This window comes from Syngnathus acus, chromosome 21 (genome assembly GCF_901709675.1).
Source record: "Syngnathus acus chromosome 21, fSynAcu1.2, whole genome shotgun sequence".
NCBI classification, from domain to species: Eukaryota; Metazoa; Chordata; class Actinopteri; order Syngnathiformes; family Syngnathidae; genus Syngnathus; species Syngnathus acus.
In genome coordinates, this window is record NC_051105.1 from 2132188 (window position 1) to 2141919 (window position 9732).

Genomic DNA, 9732 nt, shown 5'->3' on the forward strand with positions numbered 1-9732 from the left:
TCATAATAATAATATCTGAAGAAAACACCTATTCAAAGAATAATGTTTTTACTTCATTTTATTACATACACTCCAGAAAACTAAATTAATTATCCACAAGGGGGTACTATCGTTCTGCAAACGCTTTCGGGTTCTGCTCCACCCAGTCCGCTCTTCATGTTTGAGCATTGTGGTGTCCTAGTAGCAAAAAGTATCAATTGAGTGGCTACACCTTCAAGAGAGTCGTCCTTTCAGGGGGCGCTACTGTCTTGCCCCTCACGGGCATGTGATAGCGAATCTCCTTCCAGAACCTGGATGACGGAGAGAGCAAACCAGGCGAGTGTACTTCCTTGTGGTCCCATGTACCGGTCCTGGATGGGGAGGACTTCCCAGTGGAAGTGGTCCAACACTTCAGTTTCGACTGCTGGTGCTGGCGGTGGTCCTTCCACCAGCACACAGCGCCTTGTTTCCTCCGCAGGTGACGCAGCGACTCCGGGAAGAGCGCTAGCTGCGCTGCGCTGACCTCCTCCAGCTCCACCAGCACCACCTGCAAAACAAACATAACAATCAAAAAAAGTCACCAGACAAAAGTGGTTTGTGTGTTAATTGTGGAGCTGACCTTGAGGGTTCCCTCCATGAGTGCTTGATGCATGGCCACCGTACACTCGTGTTGACATCGCGGGTCCAAACAGACCTCCTCGCCCAGGTTGTTGTTGTTAGGGTTGTAGTTGATGTTTGTGTGTTTGTTGTCGTGCCGGTGGGGGTGGTGGCGATGCGTGCAGGGGAAGGGCGAGGCGCCGTAGAGCAGGAGGAGTCTGCGGCTGGCCAGCATGTTGTCGTGCACAGAGTCCACCATGGCTGCAGGGGGAAGCACACAAACAGGGCACGCTAGCTTCATCGTGCACTCACTAAGACACGTAAAAGTGAATTAAGGTAGTAAGTAAACAATTTATAAATAAACTAAGTGTATTACCTTGTCCTGGCAGGCAGTCCCGTCCAGCTATGAAAAGTTTGTAGCCGCAAGCTTTTTCCAACACTTGCGGCAGAATGTCAAGCGCAAACGTTAGCACTCCGTGGCTAACATCCAGCTGGCAGTTGAGCGGGTAGTAGGCCATCACGTAAGCGTCAAACTGCTTACCGTCGTTTTCTGACAGCGGCAACAAATCAAATTATTTAGCATGCTGGCATTAAAAACAGAACCAATTTCTTACCTTTGTTTGTATAGAAGACTGGGAAGGAGCTGCGCAAAAACAACACAATGTCAATCTTGAATCGGCTGTACACCACCACGGCCATCACCGCGAGTGCCGCCACGCCGCCAAGCACACAGCCGACAGCAACCGTGAAGTCCGTTTCTGTAACCCGCAGGAAGTCAAGGCACAGGAACAAGATGGCGGCCGTCCGACCCTGACGAGATTTACCTTGAGGCAGCGCGGCAAAGTGGGCCTGACGAAAACCTCGCGCGCTGTACGCTCGACACGTGTAGTTGACCAGGAAGTCGGCCTCCTCCAGGGAGGAAATGGTCAGCACGCTCTCCATCCACACACCTTTGCGGGGGATGCTCGCACGCCACACGCTGGAACACGGGAAATTGAAACAGGAAGTTGAAACAGACAAAAGACAAAAAATAAAGAAGGATGCATGGTACAAGTCAGCATTTTGGATTATTCCGGTACTTTTGGTACTGTAGACATCCTCCTGCAAAAAAAACGCTACCAAAAATCTGTATGGTTAAAAAAAATGCACTTTTGGGCTTCACAACTGTGCTATGTACAAATGATTAGTTATTTTTGGAACCTCCCAAAATAATGAAGCAGTCCCAAAAGAGATCTAAAAGTAGAACCTACCGAATCAGTTTTTTGTTAACCCCTGACTCATATTAAAAAGATGCTCCTAAAAGAAACCAATGTTGTCACCGTGGTTGTGAAGCGAAGACCCTTTGTGAGTTGTTGCTGGAAATGAAGTCGATGTCATCCAACCATAAAACGTCCACTATAGGGTCGTCAGGAACGGTGCCAATGCACGGCACAAATACTTGACATTTTCGTGTCAAACGAGACCCTGAACACAAACAGTTAGCCACGTTAGCCACATTGGCAGCTAACGTGTTTAGTCACTTTATATTCTTGACTGCTCACCTGCGGCCGCTGTGACAAGATCGTTGGCTGGCTGCAGCACTTGGGGCTCGAAGCAGTAATCCTCTGCAACACAACAGCAGACATTGCCAATAGTTTGACGGGAGGCAAAGAGTGGTGCGACACAATTTTTAACATCATCTCTACTCCATCCAGATGTGTGATACTCTCTGTCGCCCCCTTGTGACAATGCGAGGGAGTGTCTACGTTGCCCACCTTGCACCCAAGCCTCGATGGTCTCCGACATGGAAGCCGCGACGCCGCCCAGATTAAAATTCAGTGTGCACGTGTACAGCTGGTTGTTGCGGCTGTCCACGTCTTTAATTTTCAGCCGTGCTCGGTCGCGGTAAACGTGTCCGTCAAAGCCGTCCTCGATCAAGTCGCAGGCCTGATATGCACCATGACACACATTAGGACACAGAAACTGCAACATTTGTACAGAAATATGAGCAAAAATGTTGTGGTTCCCATGGCAACAAGACCAAGGCGCGACTCACTCGGTACCACGTGACGGAGGCGGTGACGCCGTAGCTTTGAAGCGTTTTGAGGACGTCTCCGACTGGACAGGAGAGCGTGTCGGTCACGCCTACGGTGAGGGCCTGATAGGCTTTGCGCGGACGACCGCACTCGCCTTGAAGCGGATGCTCCACCACCAACCCGGTGGACTGCTTGAAGCAGGCCGACGCGCTCGTCCTGGAAGAAGGAGCGGACCAATCAGCAAGCGGAGGGCAGTGAGGGGGCAGGGCTTAGGTGTGGCAAAAAAAAAAAAAAAAATGCCATTGAATTCATCGTAATAGAAAATCCATAACCAATAAATGAAATCAATCCAAATAAAAAAAGAGCAAATCAATTCAGATTTGTGTTGAAAAAATGATAGTGTACAATTGAATAAATTCCACAATTACCTGAGCACGCACTGGTAATGTCCGTCATGCTCCACGGTGACATTGAGCAACCACAGGGTCTCCCCTCGGATGAGGACGCGACGGCTGACGTTGCGAAGCGCTCGTCCCGTCTCCACGTGGTACCACTCAACCTTGTAGGACGCCGTCGACAAGTTGAAGACGTCGGGAGATGCCAGCGTGCAGTTGATCATGGCCACGTCTCCTGGCACTGAGAACACGCGCTCAAACTGAACGTCATAGTCCTTGCACTCATCTGACAAAAACAAATGTCCGCAGTTAGCTTTTTCACAAATGTTGGTTGCTTCGTTTGTTAGCAGGTTAGCCAGAGAATGAGCTAGCTCGTGTTATTTGTTGGCTGTCCATCCTCATGAGACATTCTGAGCTGTATTTGTTGGGATTTTAGCCAAGAGGATATGACCCCATTCCCAAGAACTTTTTCCACACTTGACTCAGTCCCACCACAGCGAACGAGCACTTAACACTCCTCCTAACGTGATTACATTTTACTGACACAAAAATCAATAGTTTTGCTCCCACTTTTCCCGGATATTACAAAACAAACATGAAGGTTTAGTGAATAAACATGTGGTTGACTTTGACCCATTTAGGACTTTCCCACCGTCCAGCCAATGTGACCCACCAGCACTAGTCAGTCTCGAGCCAGCGTTCCAGCACCGCTACTCACCCGAAACGGCGTGAGTCCCGTAGACACTCGGCACCATCAACAGCAGCAGGAGGGTCCACACATGGACGCACATGACTGAAACAACATGAAGGATGGACAGCTACAGCACAATGATGGCAAACGGCAGCGGACGAGAGGACGTGTACCGTCCTGAAGCGGCGCCGCCTCCCACATGAGCAATCGGCAGAGAAGCTTCAGACACTGATTTCATGCAACAACCGCCCAAAACGATTACGCAAGGCTTCTGTGGACCACATGGAAGCAGGCCAGATCAGCCGTGCGTGCGTGCGTGCGTGCGTATGTGTGGGAGAGAGAAAGTGTGGCCATCGTAAAAAAGCCCTGCATCAAACAATTGTTTATGCATTTGTGAGTTAAGTTCAGTTAGTTATCTGTTTTGTTTCATTTGTTCATCCCTCCATCAGAACCACTTATGCGCAATCATTTTTGAAATTAGAATGATTTAGTCACCCAGTCGATCAGGTCAAAATGTTAGTGCGTGAGTAAGTGTGTTTGTCGGACTATTTGTTCATTTGCTAACCAGCCAAAGGTTAACCAGTTTGACCAGTTTTTTGCCGTTTTGGTTTGTTTTGTTCGTTTAATGTTTTTATTTCTACTTTGTTCATAAGTTCTTCAGGCCTTGGTCAAAGAGGAGGAAATTTGGAACAGCTCGAAATAGCAGTCAATGTTAGCACAAGTAACTTTGTGGAAGCTAGTTTGGTCACTCGTCTGTTACCGTTTTTAAAAAGGGTGAAATGTATGAGTCAGTACTTTGTCCACACAAGTCAAATATGACTCACAACTATTCTTGTCATTAATTTTAATTACTCCATGATGAGGCCTCACCTACTTGTCGTTTTTCCTCTCAAGTCATAAAGCCATGAAAGAAGCCGAGTTAGCCCCCGCAAAGCTAAATGAGAGCACGTGGCATAGTGGGAACTCAACAATTACATTTCCGAAATTCAACACAACACTACTTTGAATACAACTTGTAATTCTTTTCAGGTGTCATTTTTCAATTCAAAGCAACTGGTCAACAACTAGCATTTGGGGGGATTTTTATTTTGAAAAACCACATCCTATTACCATTAGTACTACTTCCTGTGTGAACACATTCACCATAAAAGTCATTCTTTTTCATGTACGCTTCCAATTACTGGGTTTCGTTTAAAGATCGAACCATGTCTTTTGATTTTTTTATTTGCATTTTTTGTTAATCTTACTAATATACAGCAATACTTCCAGTTTAGGCTTGTCATTGTCTAGTGTAGAAACATGCAGTATATCTAAACAAAATAATAAGTGAACATGTAAAAGCCCTGGCAACATGTGTTGACCCTTCAACTTCCTGGGCCACTCAGGAAGTTGAACAAATGGCCGGATAAAACTTACCTGTGTGGTGGTGATGATGATGATTTGGTGGTGGTCGGCCTCCTCTGGTCACATGACAGACGCCTCATGTCATTCATCTGGTGGCAGAGGAATCGAACGCGCGTCTTCTTTGTCGAGAGCCCTTTCACGGTCTGAATAAAGACAAATGTTGCAACTTCTCGTAAGTTGAGCAATCGCTTCTGGCTCACGCACACTCACACACACACACGATTCAGGTCCTGGCAAGTGAATACATTCCACAGAGGTGCTTCATTTTACGCGGGCGTCTTCCTGTGGCGCCATCTTGTGGCCACAGTACTTCAGTTCGATTTTTGTTTAACTGGTGAATTTTTAAAATATTTTCAGATTTCCTGACATTTTGGGGTGCAAATTTTGTGTTTTCGATGTCTTTCATTTTCATCCTTTCCTGTCCAGACTGCTAACTTTATATGTAGCTTTTAAAAATGTACTGATTTTTTAATAGTTTACTCTTTCTTTTGCTGATTCATGCTTTTATTTATATTTTGCGGTTTATACTTTTGTTTTGCTTTTTTGCTGGTTTCACGTACTTTGTGTTCAAATATTTTTAATCGTTTTGGGGTTACCTTTTAAAATATTTGTATTCTGTTCGTGTTTTTTTTTTCATTCTACACGTCCACCATACATCATTTAATCCACATTTACAAGTCTTCAATGTTATATTTACGACAAATAAATCTGACTTTGCATTTGTTGGTTTTATTTAGCCTGAAAACGTGAAATATGAGAGAAAATCTGCAATAAATGTGTGCACGTGAGAGTCAACTTTCAAATCTGGTGGGTTGTCAAGAGAGTGTTGTGGGTGCTGCTGCCACCTGTTGCCCAAAGGAAGTAGTGCAACATCCACTAGCAGACACTGTCCTGGCGCGCTAGAAAGTAATCGGCGTTCTTCTTGGTGTTCTTCTTGAGTTTGGGCTTGATGAGCAAAGCGTAGAGGAAGATGGAGAGCACCGCCAGGAAACAGGAAATGGACACACAGGCCACCACGAGCCACGTCATGCTCGAGTCTGTTTTGGGGAGGGACAAACCTTGGGTCATGCCTTTTCCTTTGTTGGAAAATGATTCTCATTCAAAAATTAAAAGCCTTAGCCTGACTTGAAAGAATAAATTGAAACCAGACTTAAGCCTACTTGTACATTCTCGCGTGTGATGTGACTCACCCTCTACGTGGAGCGTGACAATCACTTCCCGTCTCCCATCCTGATTTTGAGTGACACACGTTAGCGCCGCCCCTTCCTCTTCTTCTGTCATTGACATGATGACCAGCCCCACTTCCACCTGGCAACCCAGAGCCACCCGGGTTTCCCTGCATGGACGGCGATAGCCATTTTGTGACAAAAAGCACATTTCGAAAGACAAGGTTGTGGTGAGGAAATGAGCGGCTACCTTCTCCCGGTCTGCAGAGATCGTCCGTGGAGGCGTGACGCGTCTACCTGGACGCCGTCCACAGACCACCACACAACTGTCCAGGGACTGGACTGGCATGACGTCAGCACCGTGCACTTAACCTCCAGACCTGAACCTGCAACATTCAATAACTTGTGGAATGCTGAGGATAACAATAACTACATTATGCTTGCTTATTTTATTTATATGTAGATAGTATTGCTTGCTTGTAAAGATTTCAGACTTTTTATTTTTTTTCCCCTTTATTAACTAGATGATCTTCTAGACAAAGTCAAGGACTCACCGTGTGAGGCCTGGTGGACGCTCCCGTTAGATGGCGAGATGATCAGTGGCGGCATTGTGGCTAACTGGGGTTCTGAAAGATTGACAAAAGACAGACTTATGGCAAGTGTTTTGAAATGCTTTGGGCAAAATGTGCAGTTGTTTTTTTTACGATTTAATATAAGATATTTTGGGATATTTTTGGGCCGTCCTGTTTTTGTACGTGTATTATGCATTGTGTACATTCTTAGTGATACAACAAATTTTAAATGTAGTATCTTTGAGTATGTGATGCCCTTCATCCCATGGTGAGATTTATTTATTTTGTAAAATTTAGTTTTTTCTTTGATAAGATTTTGAAGCTAACTTTGCAAGTTGTTTTTGACCGTACGACATGGAAGGCACCTGTGATGAGGAGTCGGATGGTGCGAGTGAGTGGGAACTCGCTGCGCTCCACCAGCATGCTCAGTCGGCATGTGTACAACCCGCCGTCGGAATGCTGCACCTCTGGGATCCACAGTTTTCTCGCATCTCTCCCGGAGGAGTGCCATCTGTGGGACTGGAGGGTGACAGCACCCTGCAAAGAATCAGGGACGTTAAATTTAGTCAGGTCTTTTGATTGTTTACATTAAATATTGTTGACATATATTTTTTAGAAGGAGAAACAACAATGACATTTGTTTGAACATTTTTAATGAGTAACATTTGAACCATTTTATTCAACCACAATCAGGCCTGGAGTGTACACACAAAGTTCTTCTCTCACCTTGAACCATTGGACATGTGTGTGGGAGCAGTGTTTCCTAATGGGACAATTGAGCGTGACGTTTTCTCCCAGCATGGCGTCGTACTCGAACGACAGGTTGTCCACGTCCACTGCCGACTTGGCGTACACCCGCAACGTCACGCTGCCGCGGATGCAGTATGTGGCGTTCCTACGTTGCAACAACAGAGCATTAAAAGTGCTTCCGTTATGATTTGAATATTTTGTACAATAGAAGCAGTTGGAAAAATTTGGAGTGATTTTAAGATTTTCTTGTGACATTTTGTGTCTTTTTTAGGAGCGTTTTTTAACATTATTTTAACATAATTTTTTATTCTGGTAGTATTTGTGACATTCTGTAATTTTTTTCTTTATAAATTACATTCTGTGTTTTTCCCAAAATTTAATAAAAACATTGGGTTTTTTTTCATTTAGTGGTATTTTTAAAATTTTGTTGCGACTTGACAAATCAATATTGGGAAATATTTTGATTTGTTACCTGAAGGTGCATGTGTACTCGCCCGAGTCAGACGGCTGAGCTGGAAGGAGCCACAAATCCAAGCCGAGGCGTCGGACTCGGCCTTCGTCGCTGTCGTGGGTGAGGTTGCCCTTGGCAATGCGGAAGTCGGCGTCCGGCGGTGTGATGTGGCGAACATGGAGGGCCCTCAGGAAGATGGGAAAAGACACGCTTACCGCCTCTCTCTCCAAATGAAAGAGCTCCAACTCGGGTGCCACCGTCAAGCAGCCATCTGGTGGAAAGAACAACAATCAAGGTCAGACAGACATCACGCAATGTTGAGTCAAACAATGCTTATTCATGCTAATGACGTTGAAAAGCATGTACTTTATTTTTTACCAGTTGAAAAGACAAATTGCATTTTTTTCTTTCAGATTAAAAATAAGGCAACAAGTGAAGTTTTCATTTGGGAGGCAGCTCACCCTTCATAGGCAACGACGGAAGCGCAAATCTTCGTCCGTGAGCTAACTCTACGGCTAGCATCATCAACGCCAAGATGGGTGACATGGCTACGGGTTCGAGAGGCTTCTGACACCGTGGGACAGCGTACGGCTTTCAAGCCACCATGGCGACCGCTTCAAAACAGCCCGAGTGAGGGTCCTAGTCTCAAGTCGGACTCTTAAGTAGAAGCCGATGGACTCATCAATCGTCACGGAAACCTTGTAACCGCACGATGGACCAACACTGGTCTGACTCACATGCATTTAAAAAAAAAAAAAAGAGAAGAATTCTATAAACTGATTTTTTTTTTTTTTAAAAAAGCACATTCATTCAAATATCATCCGAATTACAAAAAATATTTATATAATTATCATTTGACATGATGTGAACTTTAAATACTCATTTTCCTTTATAGCCGGACAAAGTTGACTTCTGCTTCCATTTCCTCAGGACATTACATAAACACATGCATTTACATATGCACACACGCGTGACGACGAAAAAAAAAAGTTGCAGCATTTTGTTTACATCTAGTTGCTTAAAATGTGTCATTGTTTAAACATTGATTTTTAACGTGAACACATTTAACGTTCTCAAAGATTAGTGCTTTTTTATTTCTATACACTCTGTAGTATTCTTCACATTTTCTTTTATATTGCTTTTTTATAACACGGGCAGGCATCAAAATTTGACTTGGACTTCTATCGTTGTCAATGGCAGTGAATGAGTTGATATTTAGTTGTGTAACATTTCAACATTCAGCATTATTTTAAAGAGTGTTCAAAAGCAGGAAAGAAACACACGCACACAAATAAGTGACGTGTTTTTGTCACTGAGGAAGAGCCCATCCATGAAATGACCATCAGTCCAAATGAGTCAAAAATACCAACATTGTCAAACACGTGATGAAAGAAGACGTGCAACCAAGCAATATTCCTGTTAATACAATTAGTCAAACTATTAGCCAACAGAGGTCAGGCACGACAGGAAAAATAAAGCACTATTATTTCAAGAACAATTTGTACTTACATTCCACAGGTATGTGCTCAGTCTTTCCCGTCAGTGTTTGGTTTGAAAGGGCCGACTAGAAGGTAAACTCCGAGGTTTCCCAACCAAACACTTTGTACTCCACAATGCAAGGTAGGTGGGGTGGCGGGTCATTTCTAGAAGAACACATTTGTCACGTCAGAAGAAATGTCAGAATGTTTCAAGAATACATTCAAAATAATAAG

At 44.4% G+C, this 9732-nt stretch overlaps 2 protein-coding genes across 3 annotated transcripts; both read right to left on the reverse strand.

Moving 5' to 3' along the window:
• Positions 1-40: 40 nt before the first annotated feature.
• On the reverse strand, positions 41-5287 carry zmp:0000000936 (interleukin-1 receptor type 1). Of its 2 annotated transcripts, XM_037280848.1 has the most exons (12): positions 5094-5287; positions 3705-3779; positions 3020-3272; positions 2612-2807; positions 2331-2502; positions 2118-2180; positions 1896-2040; positions 1401-1555; positions 1191-1334; positions 953-1126; positions 599-837; positions 41-526 (listed from the first exon to the last, which is right to left on the reverse strand). In XM_037280848.1, exons 2-12 carry the CDS (start codon positions 3775-3777, stop codon positions 206-208), a joined length of 1935 nt encoding a protein of 644 aa, XP_037136743.1. In that variant the 5' UTR covers positions 3778-3779; positions 5094-5287; the 3' UTR covers positions 41-205. The 2 variants fall into 2 exon arrangements, with proteins under 2 accessions (XP_037136743.1, XP_037136744.1); XM_037280849.1 differs by lacking the exons at positions 3705-3779; positions 5094-5287 and having other exon boundaries at positions 103-526; positions 2612-2859; positions 3020-3130.
• Positions 5288-5790: 503 nt separating this feature from the next.
• Positions 5791-9633, reverse strand: LOC119115051 (interleukin-1 receptor type 2). The gene is made up of 9 exons (XM_037239222.1): positions 9530-9633; positions 8482-8748; positions 8042-8291; positions 7546-7714; positions 7185-7356; positions 6802-6873; positions 6498-6633; positions 6272-6417; positions 5791-6118 (listed from the first exon to the last, which is right to left on the reverse strand). The coding sequence occupies exons 2-9, from the start codon at positions 8564-8566 to the stop codon at positions 5958-5960; spliced, it is 1191 nt and encodes a 396-aa protein (XP_037095117.1). The 5' UTR covers positions 8567-8748; positions 9530-9633; the 3' UTR covers positions 5791-5957.
• Positions 9634-9732: the final 99 nt, after the last annotated feature.